The 23,039-nt window shown below is 54.1% G+C and overlaps 7 protein-coding genes across 7 annotated transcripts; 2 read left to right on the top strand and 5 right to left on the bottom strand.

The window, feature by feature from the left end:
* Positions 1 to 735: 735 nt before the first annotated feature.
* Positions 736 to 3,723, bottom strand: A1O3_06318 (uncharacterized protein; the record flags this gene model as incomplete). The annotated part of the gene is made up of 2 exons (XM_007736438.1): positions 736 to 1,218; positions 1,270 to 3,723. 2 exons carry the CDS (start codon positions 3,721 to 3,723, stop codon positions 736 to 738), a joined length of 2,937 nt encoding a protein of 978 aa, XP_007734628.1.
* A 604-nt stretch (positions 3,724 to 4,327) lies between these two features.
* A1O3_06319 (uncharacterized protein) lies at positions 4,328 to 5,251 on the bottom strand (the record flags this gene model as incomplete). The annotated part of the gene is made up of 1 exon (XM_007736439.1): positions 4,328 to 5,251. One exon carries the CDS (start codon positions 5,249 to 5,251, stop codon positions 4,328 to 4,330), a length of 924 nt encoding a protein of 307 aa, XP_007734629.1.
* Positions 5,252 to 7,188: 1,937 nt separating this feature from the next.
* Positions 7,189 to 10,055, bottom strand: A1O3_06320 (uncharacterized protein; the record flags this gene model as incomplete). Its single annotated transcript, XM_007736440.1, has 3 exons — positions 7,189 to 7,871; positions 7,924 to 9,625; positions 9,684 to 10,055. The coding sequence occupies 3 exons, from the start codon at positions 10,053 to 10,055 to the stop codon at positions 7,189 to 7,191; spliced, it is 2,757 nt and encodes a 918-aa protein (XP_007734630.1).
* Positions 10,056 to 10,786: 731 nt separating this feature from the next.
* A1O3_06321 (uncharacterized protein) lies at positions 10,787 to 11,809 on the top strand (the record flags this gene model as incomplete). Its single annotated transcript, XM_007736441.1, has 1 exon — positions 10,787 to 11,809. The coding sequence occupies one exon, from the start codon at positions 10,787 to 10,789 to the stop codon at positions 11,807 to 11,809; it is 1,023 nt and encodes a 340-aa protein (XP_007734631.1).
* A 1,130-nt stretch (positions 11,810 to 12,939) lies between these two features.
* On the bottom strand, positions 12,940 to 15,898 carry A1O3_06322 (endo-1,3(4)-beta-glucanase; the record flags this gene model as incomplete). Its single annotated transcript, XM_007736442.1, has 5 exons — positions 12,940 to 13,088; positions 13,142 to 13,225; positions 13,280 to 13,326; positions 13,376 to 15,729; positions 15,776 to 15,898. The coding sequence occupies 5 exons, from the start codon at positions 15,896 to 15,898 to the stop codon at positions 12,940 to 12,942; spliced, it is 2,757 nt and encodes a 918-aa protein (XP_007734632.1).
* A 1,977-nt stretch (positions 15,899 to 17,875) lies between these two features.
* On the bottom strand, positions 17,876 to 20,659 carry A1O3_06323 (uncharacterized protein; the record flags this gene model as incomplete). The annotated part of the gene is made up of 1 exon (XM_007736443.1): positions 17,876 to 20,659. The coding sequence occupies one exon, from the start codon at positions 20,657 to 20,659 to the stop codon at positions 17,876 to 17,878; it is 2,784 nt and encodes a 927-aa protein (XP_007734633.1).
* An 892-nt stretch (positions 20,660 to 21,551) lies between these two features.
* A1O3_06324 (uncharacterized protein) lies at positions 21,552 to 22,975 on the top strand (the record flags this gene model as incomplete). The annotated part of the gene is made up of 4 exons (XM_007736444.1): positions 21,552 to 22,289; positions 22,349 to 22,477; positions 22,555 to 22,646; positions 22,705 to 22,975. 4 exons carry the CDS (start codon positions 21,552 to 21,554, stop codon positions 22,973 to 22,975), a joined length of 1,230 nt encoding a protein of 409 aa, XP_007734634.1.
* Positions 22,976 to 23,039: the final 64 nt, after the last annotated feature.

The raw sequence follows: 23,039 nt of genomic DNA on the forward strand, positions 1-23,039 counted from the left end.
TGTCCATGTTGGTGCGTCTGTCCATGTTGGTGCGTCTGTCCATGTTGGTGCGTCTGTCCATGTTGGTGCGTCTGTCTATGTCCATGTCCATGTCCATGTCCATGTCCATGTCGATACGGACGGTCGGTCGGACGGACATAGTAGTGTACAGACACCGACACAGCGTTCGAATGGGATACCAACTATCCAAGAAGAAAGGGATTGTGTCCGTTCGAATGGAATACCAACTATCCAAGAAGAAAGGGATTGTGACGGTTCGAATGGAATACCAACTATCCAAGAAGAAAGGGATCGGAGTGGGGAGCGGGGAGTGAAAAGCGAAAGGGGCCTACTTGCCTCATTGTCTGTCAGTAATCATACGTACGTAGTCAATATCATGCATGCATGCGTTGTCTGTTCTCTTACAGTAAGTAGCTCCTTTTCCTTTTGATGAAGACCCGGCATGGCAGGCAGTGTGAGTGGTGGTAGGTCCAGATACATACAGTACATTGTCATACAGTACTTTTCACCATTGGGTATTTCACAGACCATATTGCACAATAAGTACCCTCCCTATGCACAGACTATACTGTACAGTAAGTACCTAGTACCCTCCCTATGCACAGACTACACTGTCCAATAAGTACCCTATGTACAGACTACCTGCACAATAAGTACCCTATGCCCAGCGGCGCTGCGGCGCTACGCACATAACCACAAGCGTACGGTATGTATGTATGTAACAGTACTCTGTACTCATTCATTCAGGGCATCCATCTCATTCTTGAGCCTGGCCCACGCGTCCGTCTCCTCCCACTGCTTCCCGCGGCCCAGCACCCTCCTGGCCGCGCTTTTCGCCTTGAAGCGCCATTTGGGCTCGACCTGGCCGCCAGTGCGTTCTCGCTCGCGCGGGCCGAGGTCTCGGTATCGCTGGATCAGCCAGATGGTCTTGTCGACGACGCTGGCCCACTGTGATGCGCTGACCTGGTCGAAGGTTTCGGCGGCAGACACGCTCGTCAGGTGTGCGCGCCACGCCTTTTCCGCGTACTGCAGAGCCTGGCTGGGTCGGGCGCGCCACTCGGATATCGAGCACAGCAGATCGTACAGCGGCGGCGATGAAGTTGCGAGCGGCGCGACTTGTGTGTCGATGAGCGCGAGGAAGGATCGTGCGAGATACGGCAGCTTTGCGGGGCCCGAGTCTGGAGCGGCGGACGCTGAGGTCGGTTGTGTTTCAGGCTTCTCTGCTGCCGTCGCTGTCGCTGTCGCTGTCGCCGTCGCCGACTGTGATACAGATTCAGGCTCGGCTCCATGTCCTTGGTCATCGGCTTCCTCAGACGCCAGAGAAGAGGTAGGATACACCCACTCACGAGTGATGTACTCGGTTAGAACCCTCAAAATGCCCAAATCGACGGCATTTTCTCCTTCCTTCTTCCCTCTCAGTTCAATCACTCGCCCTAAAGCCTGGACTACTTCGTTCCATGGCGTCCCTGCGCTCGGCGGGATACTCGCCGCCACGGTGAGGTAATTGTCCCATATACGTGCGTCGTCGCGTTTTAGCGTGGCGGCACGCCGTAGGGCGCGCAGAGCCTCTCGGATGTGCTGGTAGGGATCGACGCTGGTTCGAGATAGGAGAGCGTCGGATTGTTCCTCCTCATCCTCCGCTACTCCGGTTACGCCAGTCTGATCGGCAGTGGGTTGACCTGTAGTCGTGTCCGTGCCGTCTCCATTGGACTCGGACCCACGTGTCTCTGCCACCGGCTTGGGGAGTCTCAGCAATGCCACTGCCAGATTCGACCATGCTTCGCCGTCTTGATCTTCGAGCTGGATACAGCGTGTAAAGGATTCGGTTGCGCCTTGATACTCTTGCAACTCGAGCTGGATGCAGCCCAGAGCGAACCAGCTGGCGCGATCGAGGCGGGATATGCCCAGTGCCAGCGTGTATGCCTCTGCTGCGGCGTTAAAGTCGCGCTTCTTGGTGAAGTGTCGCCCCAGGGAGCGTTGAGCGCGGGCATATCTGTTCGACGAGACATTCCACGCCAGAGTGTAGTAGGACGGTAGACCGGTGATGTCGCCCAGAATGCAGAGAAGACGAGGTGAGTCGGCGGGGGACTGGGAACGGAGTTTCAATGTCGCTATCGAAGACGACGAAGCCTTCTCTTCCTTCGCGGGTTCCTCAAACAGTAGACCTCGAAGTAATTCGATGGCCTCTTGCTCTCGGTCTGTCGCGGCAAGACAGAGTGCAATTTCTGCTTGCATCTGCAACCGCTCATAGATCTCCAACGCGGTTTTGAGCCCGCCCATATGAGTCCAGCGAGCAGCGAGCTCGGCTTCTAGCTCCCACCGCAAGGGCGGAGATAGTTGGTAAATGTACCTCAAACGTTCGGCAACAGATGCGGATTCGGAGGCTTTGGGCTTCGGGAGGAATGTGGAGGGTGGTACAGACTGCGGTGGCTCGGATGTCGAAGCTGGGGATGCTGATACGGATGTTTCGGCAATGACCTGATCGACGAGCGCTTGTAGCTGCAACAGTCCTCTCTCTGTAGTGCGAGACCTGTATCCTTCGATGCGGCTTCTGACCAGTAGAGCTTGGGTGTAGACCTGCCAGTTTGACGAGCCGCCTTCAAGTACTCGGGTTGCGTAGGGCAGTGTCTCTTCTCGTAGGAGACCGTCGTCAGGGGATGTATTGGAGATGCTAGTTGCAGTGGCGAGGAGGATAACGCTGTCAATTGGAGACAGCAGAGGTTGGTTGGACGGGTCGAGGGAGGCCAATTGAGGAGGCAATGAAGAGCTGGTAACCACGTGCGTCATGGCCTCTTCCGACACAGGTGCTGTCGATGTGGACTCGGATGTGAAGTGAATTTGCTCGAGCAAAGTGTCATCGTTGAGAGGAACATTCTCGGGTTTGCTTGGTTGGGCTGAGGAGTGCTCATGGCCGCCCGTGGGGTTAGTAGGTTCGCGAGTACTGGGGGCTTCTGAATCATGCTCATGCCCTGTACTTTTGGCCAGCACAACCAGCTGACTTATATCTCGGTCTTGGAACTTGGTGCGCTTGCCCAGCACGCCTGTTACAGCGAATTGGAAACGCCGCGTGGTAGCCGCCCTGGCAAGATCTGTTCTGGCAAGGGCGTCGTCTCCATAGTACGTGCGTATGGTGGCTCGTTCGACCAGAAACTCGACAAAGTGTTCTTCCGCAGCTGCGCTGTGGGAGGCAACACGCGATGTGAGCTGGCGCTCAAGAATGTCAGCATCCGAGTAGATGATGTCGCGGAGAGAGGGTGACGGCTCCGACAGGAGTTTCTGGTGCCAGAAGTTGACTCTGATGCGTGCCCTCCGGCCATTGAAGCCTTCGTCGGCAAGGGTGGGATTGGACAGGATGACCTTTGCCAGCCAAAACAGTTCGATGTGTGGAGTCAAAGGATAGGGCCGACTGCCATCGACCGAGAGAGATTCGAAGAGTGCCTCTTTGAGTGACGGGAGACTCTCGTTGCGGTATGTTACGGGGAAAAGAGCCTCTTCGGGATCGAAGTCGAGCGGCGGACCGGTGACGTTCGCTTGCAGAAATGCCTCAAGCGCGGTATATCCGAGTTTGAGGAACGAGAGATGGTTGGTAGCGTCGTGGAGGAGGAATTTCAGCCTTGAGGTGACACCGCCGACGAATGGAGTTTGCTCCGCGTGGACAGCGTCGAATCCTAGGAGCTTCCGGGTCAGAGGATCATGGAGGATGTCCAGAAAGGAAGACCCCATCTTGGGATACGGGAAAAGATGTTCCATGTCAATGTCAACGTCAGTTTGGACCACCCGGGCAGAGACAGTCAGGACGCATTACAGGCACCTAACAGGGTACTGTATGTGCTATGCATACAAGCCTGGGAGACGCCCGTGCGACACAACGACCCGGTGGCTCAGGGAGCAGAGAAGCGAGTGGTCATGACATGAACCGCCCAGATCGAACCAAGGCGGAAATCAACAGCATCATCGTCGCAGTCGCAGTCGCAGTCGCAGTCGTTCGTAGTCGTAGGGTTTGACTGGCCCCAAGTTTGAAAATTCTCGACCGGTCACGTGCCGGCGACGCGATTCACAAACGCCGTGTCACCAGTCAGTGGCCATGTACGCATACAACCAGCACAGTGTCAGTCTTCAGTTCAAGTCTCTCAATTCGAATGGACTCTCAAAATCCCCATTCAACATCGCTATCGCTATTCGTTCATTCGTACATACACACGCCATGCCAAACATCCAGCATTCCAGCATTCCAAGCGAGTGAGGGTATCGTTCAAAGGCTCTAAAACTAGCAGTCCCATCCGTTTAAATCCTAGGTCAGGTCGGTCTTTTCCTGGCCGTTTCTTTTTTATATTCTCTTGCCCGTCCGACCAGCCTGAGCGGCCTTTCTCTTTCTATAGACGTCTCTGTACTTGATGCGACCAAGGGTCCCGAATCCGTACGCCAAAAAGAACAAAACAGTCCAGGCACAAGTGATGATCAATCCAGTAGGGAAAATTCCCAGAGTCACTCCTGGAAGTACAAAAGGGGCGGCGACGGCCATGGCCGCAGTTGCAACGGTCGGGCCGACCAGGCTATTCTTGAATTCGCCACTGAACTGGCCCACCACGAACCAAGCTCCGTCGGCGGCGGTCACGTTGGCGGTGATGGGGGTTTGTGACGAGTTGACGGCGTTGAGCTTGACGTCCGGAAGCATCAGCGACATGATTTGAGTGTCATTGAGTTTGCTTAGATCCAGGTTCTTCTGGAACGTGCCAAACAGAGTATACTGTTGCACCTCAGACACGGCGGCAGATTGTCGTTCCACAACATCCCGCTTCTTTCGCTTGGTCAGTGACTGGAACATGGTGCTGGCCGGGTATGTAACACTGAGCATGATATCGTTGACAGAGAGGCCGGCAAAACTTCCAGACGGGTCGAACATCTGGTAAAGTCGGAGATCTGCCTCAAAGGCGCCTTGCTTGGAATCAAACTGCATGACATTGTAGCAAGCAGCGAGCCCAGCATCATTGTCGACCGAGGTGAGTTTGCTCAAAGAACTGACACAGGCTGCGGCAATAGTTTGGTTGGTGGTGTTGGTTGGCGCGGCCACCGAGAGAAGCGAGTTGGATTGCGGTTCTCGACGAAGAATTCGATCGGCCGTTTTCTCCATATGCCCCAGATGATGCCGCCTCCTCAGTGCGCCCGGCATATGCATGATCGCTTTGGCGGAAATGACATTGGCTTCCGCCAACAAGAGCACAGCTGATGCAATGACGGTCGAGAGATGCATCTTGTTCGATAGTGACTGGTTGTATCGTCGGGTCCAAAATGTTCGAATAGGTCGTCGAGACCGGTGGTGAGGTCAAGCACTGCTTGCGCACAAAGGAATGTCGGCACGGCCAGCGATCGCCAAAGAATGTGAAGCTCGATGGGAAGAATAGAGGAACCTGCCCACGAGCACAGAAAGAGAGGAGATCAAGCTAGAAAAGAGAGAAGGGGCAGAGAGAGGCCTGTGCAAAGGAACGTGGTCTGAGTGCTGCTCGAAGCTCGTGGCCCATGGAGCAGGATCGGGCCCGTATTAAAACACTTACCGTCGCAGAGCCCCGTGGCCAGAGAGGGGTTCGACACGGCACAAGACACGGTCTGTCGTGTTAATCGACCAACCGAGGCCGTGGAGTCGGTGAGTCCAACCCAAGGGGTGGATTGGGCATGAAACATTCCAACACGCTCTCCGAAACAGTCAAGTGGGAGGTCGAAGCCGAAAAGTCTCGGTCGCAGACCGTTGGAGCGCGAGCAAAAGGAGATGGAGAGGCGGCGAATCGCTGACCGCCGGTGTGGTGGAGAGGCAGAGACAGGGGGTTAGACGAGGTCGATCCAGGGTGGATGCTCAGATGCTATGACTGCTGTCCATCCGTACTATTCTGTACGTAGCACTGGAGCACGAGCCATTGCCTTCTTCGTCTCTCGGACATTTCTCCCGTATCTGCTCCCTCTTTCTCTTTCTCTTTCTCCCTGCACGCATTCGCCGGTGTGGTATGATCGGACGTCCCGACGCGTAACAGACAGCGAGCGAGCTTGGTCAGGAGCTGGAGAGGGGTGGTTAGCAACACAACAGCCTTTTGCCTTGGAAACGAATGCGCGACAATGGCGTGTAGCGAACCGGAAGCAGGAGAAGGGAGAAGCCACGAGCACGATATCCGACTGGCTGGAGAGGGAGCAGCGACGTCGATGGCTTGACTGATGGTTTGGTGAAGGTTTGGCGCCCTGCCAATGCAGAGAAGAAACACGAAAGGAGGCGTCGAGAACCTGCTGTGTCAATTGTGGTAATGAGGGGCATGTCTAGCAGCCAGTCAGGGCAAGCCTTGAGCCTTAGGAGCCACCGCCGACAGGGGCTCCTTAGGCGGACCCTAAGCCTAAGGCCTTGGGAGCCCTTACTGTAAACCGCCACCTCAGGGGCTTGCAGTTGTCGGACCCAGCAGGAGCTGCCGCCTATCGCGGTTCAAGGGCGGCCGCTCTAGGCGGCATCCTAAGCCTACTCCGTAGTGTACATGCCTATCATAGCTGCTGCCGACGCCCCGATCTGAAGCAGTTGAAACGCCAACTATTACGTAGTGCGATGCCCACATGGAATCCGTTGGCGCTGGTTGCTCTTCACTCAGCCGCCCAGCCAAGGTCTTGTTACAACCATGCCGCCCTTTCTATGTATGGGAACTCTGTGCTCCATACTGTTCTGCTGTAGGGAGTACTCCGTATGTACCTACAGTATGTACTCCGGATATCCAACCGCCAACAAGTCGCAATCTGCCTGTACGGAGTACATCCATCCTCCTTGACAGTATTGTTAACCACACCTACTGCTGGGGTATCTACTATCTAGCATCTAATTCTGTTTACCCGCGGGGATCAATACGCTCCGCTCGCTCGTCCGGTACACCGCACGCGTCAGTCTGACGAGGCTGACTTGAGGTGGATTGGCCTGGTCACGCGAGAATTAATCATTCGCATTATTGGATAGCTATACATACACTCATGATGGATGGCTTGCACACCTGGCTATGCAATTCAAGAATCGCGTTCGTCTTCTGAGCACCATAGCCTGCATTCTCTCCTGGCTCAACCCCATGTAGACACCGGCAGTCTCGTCTCGTTTCATCTCAGCTCATCTCATCTCGTCACGCGGAGCAGTCGACGAATCAGCCAGTTGATGAACTGATCTCTTCGTACAGCTCAGTTCCCTGACCCTTGGACTAACCTCAGAAACTCACGGACCCGCCCCAGCTGCGAGTTGTCACTCATCTCCTTCTGCTCACTGATCACTGCCTGCACCAGGTTATCTAACAACCCTTCCACCTTGTCTTCATCCGCCCCTGTACACAAGCTCACAATCTTCTTGTATCGTTCTTCGAGTTCTCCACTGCGTGCCTTGAGCGTCTTTGCCATCTGTTCAAGTTGTGCGTTGTGTCGCTGATAGACCTGCGCTCGGCCAGACATGACCTCCGCTCGTTCCAGGCTCGCCAGGAAATTGGCTTGCTCCTGGGTCAATAATGACATGTTGCCCGGGTCTACGTCGCCATCAGGGAACAGGTCTGCCACAAGAGGTAGCTGACCGTCGAGGTCAAGTCCCTTGTCAGCTTCTCCGACGGCAACGTGGTCCTGAATCGTCGTCGGTGGGTCCGTTCCGCTCAACTCAGTCCGATATTGGCCTGTGGCTTGCCGTAGATTGTTGATCTTCTGTTCCAGCTCTTCTTTCTCTCGAACTTTACCTCGCGCCTCCTCAAGTTTTCGTCGTTCTTCCGCCAATGAGGCTCCAGATTCTTTCAAAGCTGCGTTGGTTTTGTCGAGAACCTCGTTTTTCTCTTTAAGTTCTGTGGCGAAGTCGGCTTCTGATTGTGACAGAATGTCGCGTAATGCTGTTTGCGGTTAGCCCATTCATTCATGCTCTCCATAACCCAACAGACTTACATGTGATTATTCCTTCCTGAGCCTCTTCAAAGGATTTCTGAGGCGAGCTGGCCGCCGCTACAGAGGGATCGAACATCTGCATGCTTTGGTCCATCATCTGACTGTTCACATGCAGCCCGACTCCAAAGTCGACAGGAGCCAAGCCTCCACGGTTGGAAATATTAGGATCAGCGCCAACCTCGATCAGTTGATCGATAATCGTGGTCGTGCTGGTTCGTGCGGCGAGGTTCAGTGCGGTATCTCCCGCCTTGTCTTGTGCGTTGACAATATTATCCATAAAACTCCCCAGGGTTAATGCATTGCCCTGGCTCTGGGGGTTGACCCCGTTCGCCCCGTCAAACGACATGGAGGCCGGGTGTATCGGGGTAGGACCCTGTCGGATGACATATTCGAGCAATGATTCGAGGTAGTATTTCCCAACGGCTGCTCTCCCTTTCATGGCTGATGAGACAGCGATATGATGAAGGAGGGTCCGGCCACGTCGATCTCTGACCTCGATGCTCGGTCCGAGAAGCTGCAAAAGAGCGGGAAAACTGTTGTGGTCGAGGTTGTTTCGTGCTTGACACGCCGCTATCAATGCGGTTTCCCCTCCACTGTTGGCCCGTCTCATGTTGAAGCCCTTTTGTAACAATTTGCGCACTAGAGCGATCCGTGCCAGCGTGGCTGCCCAATGCAACGCAGTGTTGCAGGAGCCATCAATGGGAAGTTCAAATTCGTCGCCACTGAGTCGAAGAAATGCTGGGTGGTCGTCAAAGTCCGTCCGGCCGGGATCGATGAAGAGATCGAGTAATAGTTCCTTCTTTTGTTCCTCCTGTGGTCCGGAAGGGTGTGGAAGAGGTTCGAGTCCATAGGAGAGCAGATCGGGCGGCATGAACGATTGGCTTGACTGGGAGAAGAACGAAGCGTTGGGTTCGGTTGGAGCACCATCGGCAAGAGCCAACTCCATTTGTCCGTCATAAGGACCACCGAGAAAAGAGGACTGCGGCGAGGGCCGAATGCGTTTTCGTGGAGGCTCTTGAATATCAGCATTTCCAAAATCCGCAAAGCTCGCTCCCTGGCTCATGATGGCCCCGTTTGTGCCAAAGCTGTCTTGCGAGGTCATGCTAGGCATGCTCTGTTGACTTGGCCCTTGTCCATACATCGAGTCCTGACTATAGTTGAACGACTGAGATTGTCGTCGCGGCCCCATTGATCGTCGTCCATCTATTTGACTGGGGGAGTCTAGCCGCGTTCGGTTCAAGGCGTGTATCGCGTTTGCAGCTGTGCTGGACATGCTCTTGAAGAACGTGCCTCCTGACGACTGCGGAAGCGGTCGACCGTCACCGCCGTATAGTCTCTTTCGCTGGGCAGCCATGGCTTGCTCCTTGGTGGGTGTCTCCATTCCTTGTGTCATACCCGGCATCCCGTCAGAGGCGAGATCGTACTCGAAGAGTGGCAGCAGAATATGCTCTACTCCGTACTGCCTGGCAAACTCCCGGCCACGCTGGTAGCCGACCCAGGTGCCTTGGTACTTCCCATAGCCGCCCTGGACCTTTTCATGTTCGCCCGTGATTTCTTTCTCCAAGACCTTTGTTCTTTTGCCCTTGTCTACTCCAGCGACCTTCAGGATCTGCGTCGCATTCAACCACGAGTCGTTTCGGCGTCGCATTACAGCAATGCCGTTGACTTCCATCTCAAAGACAGACACGTTGGAGTAGACGGCCTAGCAGCTCGTTAGCGAAGGGGGTCCGGAGTCCTAAGACGGAGGCAGAGCAACTAACAGTATAGATCTGTGGCCTAACTCCGTTGGCATAAAAATTCGGTTGCGCATAGACATTTGCATCCTGATACCCAGCAAATGTGTTGGGAGCAGCCATCATGCCCCCATTGACCATCGGGGCCCCACCATTCATGTTGTATGCCATCTGCTGTTGCTGTTGCGGCTGCGGCTGCTGCGGTTGATGGTGGTCCGAAGCAGACCGAGGTGGTGGCGGCGTCGGTGCAGGCGTCGAAGCGACAGAGTGAGCTTCGTAAGCATTCATCGGAGGAGGTGCTTGAGAGAAAGAAGCGTTCATCGAACTCGAGTGACCATGTTGAGGGAATGACGGGGGTGCTTGCGCATAGACTCCTGTCTCGATGCCGCCCGATGCCATCATGGTTGTTTTGTATACTCGACGGAGAGACCGCCAGACGAGATTGTGTGGTCAAGAAAGTATATCCCGAGTCAGGGCATGATCGGGCGCAGTTGCGCGGTCGGGGTGGATTGCAATCAGGGGAAAGGAACCATGTAGTTTCTCTGGTCAATCGGCCGGCCCGGTCCTCTCCTCCCAGATGTGAGAGCCGTTCAGTGATACGATCGTGGACGTTGTTGATGAACAAATGCGACAAACACAACTGCGGTCCACGGTAACTGTGGCTGTGGGCGGTGCACGGTCGAGAAAGGTTGGATGTTGCGAAAACCGATTAGCGAAGTGGAGGAAGTGGACGCAGGTGAGGTCGATAGCGCCAGGCCAGGGGGTGCGGTGATGGCGGCAGAGGCAATTCACAGACACCAAGGCTGCATGCACTGAGGTTGCGATTAGACCCGACCAGTATTGTCAACAAACGGGCCGTTGGACAATGGCTTTGCTCACATGCAGACCATACACGGAACTGGTGATTTGATCAGATCACGTCGTGGTCGTGTCGTGTCGTGGGCGAGAGCGGGGAGGCCGGTTGTCGCGTCTCTGGCTGCTCTTTTCACTAGCGCGTTTCTCGCCCTGAATTTTGTGACTTCACTACAACCTGTGAAGCTCGAGTCTGATTGTGATTCCCACACACCACACACCAAGCACCATCTTCTTCTGTAGTCGACCGACCAACCGACCGTCTGCGTTGGCATGGAATGACCACAAACCCAGTCCACCTGTATCGTGCCCTTCTCAGGGAATGCACCTACCTGCCTCTCCCGCGATGTCGCTCATACATGAAGGCCCACGTCACCGAGTCCTTTCGACGATGGCTGCCGAACTACACACTCGGTAGAACAAATACAGGCAGGGAGATCGACTTCCCAAAACAAGTCAAACTGCTGCACCGCGGGCGAAAGGTTCATTCGACCCTGAGGCGCGCCAATGAAGGATACATAGGGCCTTTAGAGAAGGTCTTTCGTCTGACCTATGGTCGTACCGGCCCACGACGGCATCAGCTCCTGGAAAGATTCATAGCCGCACCCCCTCAGACAAAGGCCGACGAGACATCTAAGCCTGACGCATCACCGACTGATGACGGTCCCTTGGCGAAATATTCAAAAGGATGGAATCCGCCTCCTCTAATGCAAGCCCTTCTTGCCAGCCAAGCTGAACATCAGCATCGATTTGATCGGGCCAGCAACAAGTACAAGGTCAAGATGCGCTTCTCACCACCCGAGAAGACGACCTGGGGCAATCCGCTTCCGGAGAGAAGATACAAGAATTTGAAGCACAAGTGGTACCTGCAGAACCTCAAAGCCACACTCCCCCCTCTCCCAGAACCAGAGTACAAGGAGCTGTACGACCTTGTAAGCGGGGGTTCCAACTTCCCGGCACCCATCCCCCGACGGCCTCGAGCATGTGTGGCCCAGGAGGACGAAGAGCGAGAGGCGGCCACGAAACAATCGTCGTTGATCCTCGTCGGCCCTCAACCTGGATCCCGGGCAAAAGATGCCGTAAATGGCCGCCCCCATAAGCTGACTGTCCGACTGCTACGCCGTATACTAGCGCGCTCCGTGCTTATGCAAACACCCTTGACCAGGGTCAGGATCGCCGGGCCAGAAACGTCGGAGACTGGAATCGTGTTCCGTTGGGATGACGGGCAGTGGCAAGATGAAATCGATGACAGTATGCCCAAGAATTCAAGTCAAAGACAACAGGATCTGTTGTTCGGGTGATCGTCCAGATCTGCTCTGTGGCTTTACAATGGCGATCGCCCAGACACCAGCGAACCACTTCCACCCGCTCAACCCCGGCTCTAGCGAGGGTATAGAACGATGATGGCATGAGTCCCTGGCGTGATATACCAGGAATGTCTGGCACTCGCGGGGAGCGACCCGTGCCACCGTTGCCGCCCGATGGCTGCTTCAGGTGTACCCGAGGCTACGGCGGCCTCAGAGGCGGCCGCCCAGCTGATGAGAATGCCAAGTTAGGTACCGTTCTCCCGACGTCTGATTTGTATCATTCTCACGCCCGTCCTCGTCGAGCAGTGCTGCGGGGGTGTTCAGGGATGCCCATGGGGCCGCTGTCTTCGTGAGGAGGAGTACCACTTGTATAAGCGGCTGGAAATGGGAAGGAGTCAGCTTTCCTCCAAGTTCCCCTTATGGGCTTCTCTTGTTTAGTACGTCGTCCTTACTCTTCTGGATAGATATCAATACAAGGATGAGTCGCTACAAAGGCTTCTTGGCCTCACCTTCCTTCGGCGTGCGTGCATTCAATCAATCACTAACTTCACAAACCCTCGAATTAACTCCTCAAATCCTGCCAGGGCCTTTCAGCTGCCCCGGCTGCCAACGAGGTCGAAATCCCCCAATTTCTTGCCTCTCACCGGCATCCCGGCGACGACATCCTCACTCACGGTCACCTACTGGGCCACCATGGCCGCCGCCGTGGCACTCCATACCGTCAAGCCTGCTGTGCAGATCCCCGTCCAAGTGGAATCACATACGAAGATCTTGTGGACCAACTCTTTCTCATCTCCGTTGGAGCTGTTGGTCATGTCCCATATCCTCTGTCTGGCTGGCCGACCTGAGGAGCATCATCGGAACCGAGTTCGTCAACCACATTCGAGGCACTACAAGGTTGCAGAGTGTTTAGGCTCATAGGTATTAACTGCCAAACGCTATAGGGGTATCGAACAAACCGACAGTCACGGTCTGCCTCTGATCCAGTCCATGCCAGGACTCCGTTCCCTGTTGTTCCGTCTCGTCCCATTAATGCCGTGCCATGGCCCTATCCCGCTAATCCGTCTGTCGCTATGCTGAAATCAAAGGGAAAAGGTCGTCAATCATCACTTCCAGTCTTTTGATCAGGAAACTCCTCCGAGCATGGCGCTGAGTGCAATGTACCACGTTCGAGAGGCGCCGCCATCAATCCAACTCGCGTCGAAATCAGACTGCGTGAAGAAGTTGTATGCTGCTGTTGGGTTAATTATCGCCAAGTTTGCATATACGATACCTGAAACTTGTCAGTGTCCGCCCCAATTTCATTCAAGGCACTAGGGTCATTACCTTTCCAGCCCCCTGAAATGTCTGATGCTTGCCTTACCGCACCATCCGCAAAGTAGGCTGTCCACTCCTCCTCCACAAATTGCGCTGAGAAAGGGTTAGCAGAGCACACCTTCACATTCAACAGTTCAATGGACTTACGTGTTCGTGTCAACGTCGAGAAAGGCATAATTGGAATCATGTGAATCCTGCACATGTCAGCGGTCGAAGAAAGGTGCAATAGGCGCATCAACATACCCTTCAATGTAGCTCAGGTCAGTGCCGAAATAGGTGACATGGTCTACCTTGTTCTCGAACATAATCCCTGTCACTTTGTTGTCAATGAATTCCGCTGGCTGGTTGACGTTGTCGGATGTCATCAAGAAATAACTCTGCAGACTGCGTGCAAGGACAGACAGCATCAGGTTGCCACGAGCTTCCATCGAGGCGTCGCCGATTGTCTTGCCCCACATTTTGAGACCATAGGCAAACATGGCATCTTCAGAAGATGACTCTTCATCCTTCCCGTCGCCCGACTCGAAAAGCCCTTTGGCCCAAGAGTGACCATGATACCAGTCAAATGATCGGAACACCGGAAAGTATTGATCTAGCGAGCTGGGATTTGAAACGTCCCGGGCGAGAGTATTGATGTAATCCTGGTTCTCAACGAGCCAGGTCGGATCGAGATAGCCGATGATGGCAGCTGCGTGTAAGAAGTAGCCATAGTGGAAATGATGGTCGTTGTAGTAGGAGTTGCCAAAGTCCTCACCCGAGTCACCGGTAACATAGCTTGCCGACGATACCACACCTTTCCAGTCGGTATCATAAATTAGAGGATACTGTTGCTGGTTGCTGGAAAAAACTTCGAAGCAACTCTCCAGCTCGAGCAAAGCGGATTTGGCGAGATCCTGCTGATCGGCAAGGTCGTGCATGGTGTAGACAAGCGTTGCAAACTTGCTGAGAGCTTTTCCACTGTAGTACATGCTGTTGAGGTTGGTCTGGGCAGACATGTTTTGAGAGGCTTCTATGGCAGCAACACTTTGAATAGCGGAGATCGCTACCGAAGACAATGCAACCAAACTCTGAGTAGTGTTCCCGGGTCTCCAAGGGCTAAAGTCAAGAGTGGTGGGCATTTCGTCCTCTTCCAACACCCAATAGTCCGCGACCACTGCGGTGGCATTGCCTTTGGTGGTTGTCTGAAGCTGCATCTCCGTGACATTTCCGCGGGTAGTAGAGTCAAATGAGTCGACGTGATGAGGCAAAGAGAACATGAGGAGGGTGGCATTGCTTGAATATGCACCAGCTTTGCTCCACGAGAGGCTATATTGAGCTTTGGCATCATGTGCATACCCGCTGATATGTCCCGCCGTCGGGTATGCGCCAGCTGCTTCGTCGTAGATCGATTCGAAGCTGGCATCGGGAAGCTTTGCGATTTGAATGTCGCCATACCAGTTGGAAATGCCCTCAAGCAGGGTACTGGAGATGAGTTGAAAATTTGGAGCGACACCGTTTGTCGGAATAGCATAGATAAGCCAGACCTTTCCGTCCTCTAAAGTGACCTTGTACTTGAATACGCCAGGTTTGGGCTCTCCAGCGGCAGCAACGTTTCGGAAGAAAACACTGCTCTGCAACGCCGGCTGAAGATTGGCATACTGACCGGTGACGAAGCCCATTCCTTGAACCACTGGCAAAGTGAGTACCGAAGACGAGCCTGCGGATGGCTGAAGATGAATGTTTGCAGAGAATGGCAGCAAGGAATCCGACGTCAAAAGGGTGCTCGAACCAAACTCGCTCGCTGATAGGATGAGTGACTGAATGCCTAGCGGATTGATATAATAGGAGTTTGGAGAGCCGGGGATAGCGGTATTTGCTGGACCAAAGACTTTCTGGCTGCCATCTACATGAGAGATAGCCATGCCCCAGCTCTGGGCGTTGCCACTACCTTGGCTCCACGTCAATGAGTATGGCATGACAAAGCTCGGGTCTCCCTGGGAGCCCAGGACGAAGTTCTGGTAAAATTTGTTGGTTTCCAGTGGTCCTGTGGAGTTGCTGACTCCTAGCCGGGGAACAGGATGACCACTTCGTTGCTCAATATTGGACGGAGGTTGACCAAGTGCAATAGGCTGAAATATGTCCTGCCCATAACAGCCCATACTCAGCAGACAGTCAGAAGTGGCAGTGGGAAGGTTCGTCAGAGAGCCACCGGTGGTAATGGTTGTGGCCACAGTTCCGGTGATGGTCGAAGACGCGGAGAAAGTTGTTTCGACTAAGGTACTTCCTGTCGATGTCACAACCGTTGTCCCTGCAGACGATGTAGTGATGGCCGTTCCATTAGAGGTAATCGTAGTATTGACGACTGTGACAGAAGTGAGCAGAGCGGTTGTCTGGACAGGCACAGTGGTAACTGTGTGTGTGACTACCACCGTCTCGAAGGTTGTCAATGGCAGTGTTATGGTCTCCGTCACAGTGCTCCGCGGGCCCGTAGCTGTCTCATTGCCAAAGGGGACAGTACTATTAAGAGGCTGCAACGTCGCTGAAGAAATGGTTGGAACGCTAGTTGGGAATGGCTGGACTGGAGGGTTTCCACCGGTCTCCAGTGTAGAAATGAGGGTCTAGATCCGTCAGCAGCTAGCCGTGGGAAGGAGGAATATGACTTACCCCGGTTGTGTCTGGGAAGCTCTGACTAGCAGAAGTCACGGTTGGGTTTTGGGTAGATGACAGGCTGGTAACGGTAACTGTCTGAATACTCAGGTGGGGATCCACGAAAGTGATAGTAGACATGTATGTTGGAACGTCTGTGCCGGTAGTTGCCACTCCATTGTCCGAGTTCGAACTTCCAGATGAAGAGGGGGAAACTCCTGTGGTCGGGGCCGTCGATCTTGGTACCCAATTCCAATGTACCAAAGTGTTGGAAAAAGGATTGCCGTTAGGAAACGAGGTCGAGAAGGGAGGTCCGTCTGTGAAGGAGTGTCCACCAACAGCTAGAGTGAGAAAAGCCCATGTTAGCAAGTTGCTGTGGTCTTGCCCTTCAGATCGGGTTCAGGGATGTCCAACTGACCAAATATCCGAGGGGCAGGTAAAGCTCCAGCGAGGAATGCCTGTGAAATTGTTAGCAAAATCGGGGCCCATGTTGTTTGCATGGTAGTAAAGCAGGAGAAAGGAATTTTGAATTGGTATTTAGCCAATCATATGGGAAGGGAGAGTTTTCGGAAATGGTAAGCGGCGAGATCGATGGACACTGGGAAGATCTCTCAACTGCTAAGTCCGTTGAGGTTGATTCGGAAATAGTAAGAGGCGAGATCAATGAACACTGGGAAGATCTCTGAGTCCGTTGTGATTGATTCGGAAATAGTTCTGGTTCCCAAAGGATCAAAGCGTTTGAGGACAGAGAGATGGAGACAGTCAAGAGGTGGAGGTTTGTGAGCGAGTTCAATATCTGGTGTAATGGCGGAAACAAGCTCCAGGAACACTTTTATATCAAACGTCCACCGGAGGCTGATGGACGGATGAACATCAAGAGACAACAGACTTCCAGATTGAGCTAGTGCAGGGCAGAGAGGAGCCTGGAAGAGGGCGTCGTTCAAAGCGTACCAGAGCAAGACCTGTGGACTTTGGCGCCAACATGCACGGCGAGGATGGTGATCCGTGTGTCTGTCGGCCGGAGGCTCGAGCTCGAGGGAGGCTGCGTGGTAGAGCGAGACTTGACCGGCGTGGCGTTGATCAGGAATACAAGGGAATGTCAAGAGAGTAGCTTTGATGAGTAGGAATAAGAGGATAAATGATGAAAAGCGGTATATCGAATAGAGGTTTCGAGGAAGATGAACGCGGATTGTCGGTGTCAGCTAGGTTGAGATGGTTCAAAGCATTGTATTTTATTCCTGCGCATGAACTGGCCACCCATGGCTCCTCCCTCCAGGAGCCCTCCGCCGCTCTTCCCGTCAGCCTTGCAACTTCCATCTTTCATGGACTGGCCAACGCGACGCAAGACAGGCAGGTGCAGGTCGAGGAGTGAGAGGATGAAGTGTGTGCGTGTGGTGTGGTGCTCTAAGCTGGCCAGGCGAGGCAGCGGCAGCAGGTGTCCAGTGCACCGGCCGGCTCTGTCACTACCACGTCAGTCAGTCGATCCGGTCACGTTGGCAACGTCAAACAAGCTTCATCGCCCAGGAGAATCACCGTGCAGCTGGTGCAGCTGGTCGTTGCGTGATGAGGAGGTTCGAAGACGGAGGATGGTGAACGGGAGGATGGGTTCATTGTTGAGGTGGGTTTGGGGTTGCAGTGTGTGGTGTGACTAACGTCCCCGGTGTCTCTACAGTCGCCTTAAGCCGCCAGCACGGTGCTGCTTGGTTGATGCTCGTCCGGGGTATTCGATCGCATCTGCATGTCGCCGATCAACGGTCCATGTTCGACATTACGCACCTCAATAGCTCTGCCAGTGAGCCACTAGCCACCGGGGTAGGGATTGCACACACGGAAGAGTCACAAGCATGGCGGGATGGAAGAGAGCTACCTCAGTGGACAAGATGAACAACAACAACGCCAATGACAGAGGCTGAGAGGCCTGTCTCGAAATACTGATATGCGCGTTGTTCATTCACGGCCTGCATATGTGTTGGAGAGTTACACCAAGTACTATGGACATCACGGCTCTGTACATTGTGTAGCAACACGAATCCTTCTTTCAGCCAGCCAGGGTTAACCCTGTCCCTGTCATCTCAAGTCAGATCGCCGAGCAACCGAGCCGGCAGACTTCCTGTCAAGTTATACCAAAGGTCGTGCCATGGGGCGGATGATGCCCTGTTTCATCAGGACCCGTGGCTTTGTTCCATCCTGGAACGTGCTCTTCGTGGTCCATTCGGGGCCTAGAGGAAGGCGAAGTGATCTTTCGTACTGCTGCCGTGTTTCGAAGGGATGGGGCAGCTCACTGGCCAGATACTTGCTGTTCTTCTTCACGCGCTTCTCGTTGATGATCACGCGCTCCAACTTGGCGTCTTGCCGCTTGTCTTCTGCGACGCCCTTGATCGTAGTCAGGAAACGGCCCTTGGCCCTTTTCTGGGCCTTCTTGCTGACACCATCACCTGTCCAGCTTCCCCAGCCTGGAAGACTGTTGTCGATGATCTGATCACCCTCTTCCTCAACCGTCTCCTTTTTCTCCTTGGCAAAGTCTTGCTCCAACTCCTCAGGACCGGCAAAGATGGCACGAGCAAGGGCAGACTTGGTGTCTTGCTCATCTTCCGACTCTGATGGGCTGGTATAATCTTGGAGCTCGAGCTCGGCCGCCTTGGACTTCGTTTTCTGTAGCTTCCCCGGGTTGCGAGATACACTCTCCGTGGCTGTCTTCCCGGGACCCCTGAGCCCAACCTCCCCACCTTGCGCCTGTCTGCCAGCCTGGCTCTGCTTTGATGTTCGAGTCGAATCTGCTCTGGGCATCGTCGTCTTCAAAGTCGCATGGTCAGCTACCGAGTCTCGGCCTACACCCTGCTCGTCTGCCATATCGAGCTCAGCATCCGACTCGCGTTCTTCAAACTCGCTCTTCTGAACAGTGACTTCGCGTCTCGGTTCTTCCTTTGTACCTTGCAAACCAAACTTTTGACGCCCAAAGGGTAAATCATCCTCGGATTCCGCTTCCTCTGCAGAGTTATCATGTTCCTCGCGCAGGCTGCGTCTGAGGCTCTTGACCTCTTCTTCATTAGCAGCCTTCCTCGCCGCCTCTGCTCTCTTCATAAAGGCCATTGCGCTGAGGCGTGTTTCGGTGGATTCCGGTTCAGGATGGTCGATGTCATCGAGCTCATTCTGCAGCCACTGCCTCTCATCATCCGTCCCGGAGAATCGATCGGAATCATCTGACTCCGACTCTGGTTCTTCGGAGCCGCGGTTGGCTTTGCCTTCGATGCGTCTGCGAAGTTCCTCGTCCCGCCGGGCAAGATCAGTCACTCCATGTCGAGCATCCTCATCCCATGCCGCTCTCCCGGTAACTTTGACACTCTTGGCCCATTTGCTCTCTCGGTGACGCGCACCCATGCGTTCTTCAGCCCGACGACGGTCATTCCGCTCTTGTTCTTCATCCGAGTTGATCAAACCCTGTGCTTCCAGCAGAGTCCTATTTTCAAGAGTTGCCTTTTCACGCTCTTTGCGGTGGACGCGACGATACGCCTTGCTCTTGATCTTCTTTATCCGCTTTGCTCGTATCTCCTCGCGAAACATCAGCTCGCGGACTCGCCGGAGTTCTGCTCGCCTAGCTTGAACTTCTTCTAGCGGTATTCGCTTCTCTTGAAGATCCTCATAGGCTTGTTCCTGATCGTCTGCTGAACGATGATCCTGGGACAGCATCCCACTTTCGATCATGATCGATTGAATTGTTGACTCTAGAGAGGTCATTGGTTGTGATTGAGACGTCGGACCGAGCTTTTTACGGCCCGGCGCAGCAACAGCAGCAGGGTCCTCCAGGGGAAAAGATATGTGCTCTGCTCGTCGGTTTCGCTTGACCGTTTCGATCCATTTGCCCAGCTCCTTTTTGCTCTCTTCGTATGCAGCCTCTCGGTCGAGGCGATCTTGTTGCCTCTTTGCCAGAGGAGGAGCGAGTTTTCCAGGAATGCCACCTTTGTAAATCTCATGCCCTTTTTCTTCGCTGTTCTGCAAAACTCTCAAGGACTGTCTTTGGCGCGGGTCCTTCAGATATTGAAGCAGGTCAGAAGCTGAGATCTTGGTAGAGCTAAGGCCGAATTGAGAAGGCTTGTCAGGCAAACTCTGGACGTCGCGTTGCCGACGCGATTTTGCCTGAGGATCGTTGGAGAGTCCTTCGACAAAACTCTGTAGTCTTGAATGATCGCCCTCATCATCAGAGATGGAAAGCTGAGACTCTTCGTCGTCATCGGCATGAGAGGAATCTTCCTCACTGGACGCCGATGTCAACCCAGAATCGTCGTCGTCGTCGTCCGTGTCACCCCCTCTCTGTCTTCGGGATTTCTGCTTCTTCTTTTCTGCTGCCTCCTTCTCATCCTGATCATCCATGTCCCAGGCAGTGGCTAGGTCAACACCTTCCTCTCCAAAATCGTCGTCAATTTCATCTCCTGATTGGTCCCCAGTCTCGCCGTCATTCAGATCAAGGTCTCGAGATGCGCGACGCTTCTTCGGCCCGACAGTGGTATCGGCACTGCCACGGAATGTAAAATCTGCAAAGCGCTCTTCATCACTCTCGCCAAAGGCTTCCTCGCTGTCAATATCACTGTCTTCATCGTCCTCATCGACGCCAACGTGCCACCTGTGACCCTCTGGATCTGAGCCCTCGTCTGCAGAGTCGTCTTCGCCCGGGGTATCGATTTTTCTCCTCTTCGACGATCTTTCGTCGGCTTCTTCTAGGCTTCGGGCCCCTTCGTCATCGTCCTCGATCGTTCCCAGGCGGTGTTGTGGGATTTTGACTTCATCTAGATTTTCCTGTTCTGCAATCTGTAGGGCGTTGAGCGTGCGATTCTTGGCCGCTCGTCTCTTAGCCGGTTTGTTTGTTTTGCCGGCCTGGATGGGCCTTCCATGCGCTTGACGTGGCATGGTGGCTTACGCTGTATGGCAGCGTATAATCACAGTGGTTGTGGTTTGACCAGGACGCAGCATGAAACTCCAGCATGCGCAGGAAAATGTTGCTCGGACATAATAGTTTTCCTGCCCGGAGATAAACACTCTTGGCGAGCTAGTCCTACTTGGTACACAGTACTCTGTATTAGTGAGTCTGTAGTCCTCCGTACTCTGTTACGACCATACATGTAACCCTGTAACATACTCCGTCCTTCTATCGGTTCGACCGCAAGGCTGAACTACTGAGACAGCTAAGGCTCTCAAAGCAAGGCTCCCCTGTCGCGCTCCCTTCCAGTCCCGCCCCCTGCGCTGCCAGCCTCATGATACTCGAACATGCATAGTTCCTGACCTTCCGATCTTGTCTACAGCGAAGGGAGCAGAGTGACCCAATCGCGATCGGGAAGTCTCCAAGGTACGACTGTCACCTTACGACCGTCAACCTATGGCAGATCTCCCGGGGGGTTCAGTCAAGCAAAGGCGTGCCATAAAAGCCTGCGACTTTTGTCATCGGAGGGGCCGCCGATGCAGATTGTCTTCTGCTGACGGCTCTCGGTGCTTGACCTGTGTTGAGTTCGGAGTGTCTTGCACATGGAATCGAGTATCCGCCAAACGAGGTGCCAAACCTCGCAACCTGAAGTCCCCTGACAAGCTATGGACCCTGGATGATAGCAAACATGGGTCGAGAGATCTGATACAGATTCTACTCGACAACTTCTTCGAATCTGTATATCCAGTGTAGTTGCCTCGCGTCTGCTGCCAAGGGTTCTTGCTAACTTCAACCAGGGCCATCACCATTCACGAGCAGTTGTTCATGGAACGGTGGCACCGGAACGATGTGCCTCGCGGCCGAGCATCTTACGCTAAGCTCATGTCCATGTGCGCGCTGAGTGCCTACCGAATCACAAGCGGTGCCACTTTTTCCACGCGAAATATTGACGAGGACCTGCATCCCAACATCTATCTGGATGAAGCCCTCGCAGCTATTCCGGGCAACTTTGGTGAATCTCTGGATTTTGAATACCTCCAGGCCGTTGGAATTATATGCCTCAACGCGCGTGAACGCGGGAATGCACCTTTGCTGCAACAGTTCCTCGGCCTCTACCATGGAGCTGTTGCAGAACCGGGATTCTATGACGAAAGGCGCTGGCCCAGCTCCATATCTGTCATTGAGAGGGAAGAACGAAGAAGGCTCTACTGGCACATGTATCGCCTCGAGGTGCATACATCTCTGGTATTGGGACATGCGGTACGCTGTCCAGAGCTTCAATCTGCCATTTCTTATCCAATGCTGCCGGATCAAGATTTTACGGAATCGGCTGCCGACTCTGAGTGGCTCAGTGGGTGGAATTTCATCACAGACATATATCGAGGTATCGAGCACCTCATCTCGTACTTCAAGTCCGGGCGGACGTTGGCCAGCCAGGAGAACAGGAGTCTATCGACGGCATTCCTCCTCGACTACGACCCTCAGGAGAAGATTTTGATGCCGCTAGCCGTGGCCCTGTCCAATCTGCCCAGTCGGTTCAAGCGAGCTCGTGGCATCTCACGCGACGTTCGCCAGAACCGCTGTGGGTTCCAGGCCGCGAATATCATATGCACGTATCAGGTAAGGATCGAACCTGTGTGTACCTCATAGACACATTATGTTTCAGCTGACACAGCAAGCTCATGCGGATGTTGTCATTCACCGCCAACGACATGACATTCCACAAGGCATGCGAAACGGCCCTGGAGTTGATCGAGGAGATATCGGCCATTCCTCTCGAGTACCTCCGAGCCATGGGCCTGGCAATGGTAGGGCCTTCCTCGAGTTCTGGTTAGGATCCGGACTTGCTTGTTCCATTGACGCTGAGACTGTCTGTCTACCTTAGTTACAAGAGCTCGCCGGGTTTGGTCACATTCTAAGCAGCTTCATCAAGAAAGAACTGCCCCGGTCGGACTACCAGCACTTGAGAACCGTCATGTGCGACTGCAACCTCCCTCTTCTTGCGTCGTGTCTGTGTCTAACTTGGTCTAATTAGGCTTTGCATGTCGGAACTACTCGAAAACCTCGCGTCTTGCCTTTCGGCTGCCGCCGAGGCAGGCCGCAGACTCCGCGCATACGTCGAAGAGATCGATCGCTTCCTCGGGCCTACAGTATGCCCGGAATCGCGGGAGACCAATGATGTACAGGAGTTCGATGGCGCCGTTGCCCGTGCACAGCCATATCTGGAAGAGACATTCGTCCCTTTCGAGCTGTTACAACGCATCCCGTGGGACTGGGACTGGGCAGAACATGCTCAAGTATTCTGATCGCTCAGGTCCCTCCGGCCCCTCGGGCCCCTCACGGCCCCTCACGGCCCCCGATGAACTGGAA

The sequence above is a fragment of the Capronia epimyces genome (genome assembly GCF_000585565.1).
Source record: "Capronia epimyces CBS 606.96 chromosome Unknown aczIQ-supercont1.5, whole genome shotgun sequence".
NCBI lineage: Eukaryota > Fungi > Ascomycota > Eurotiomycetes > Chaetothyriales > Herpotrichiellaceae > Capronia > Capronia epimyces.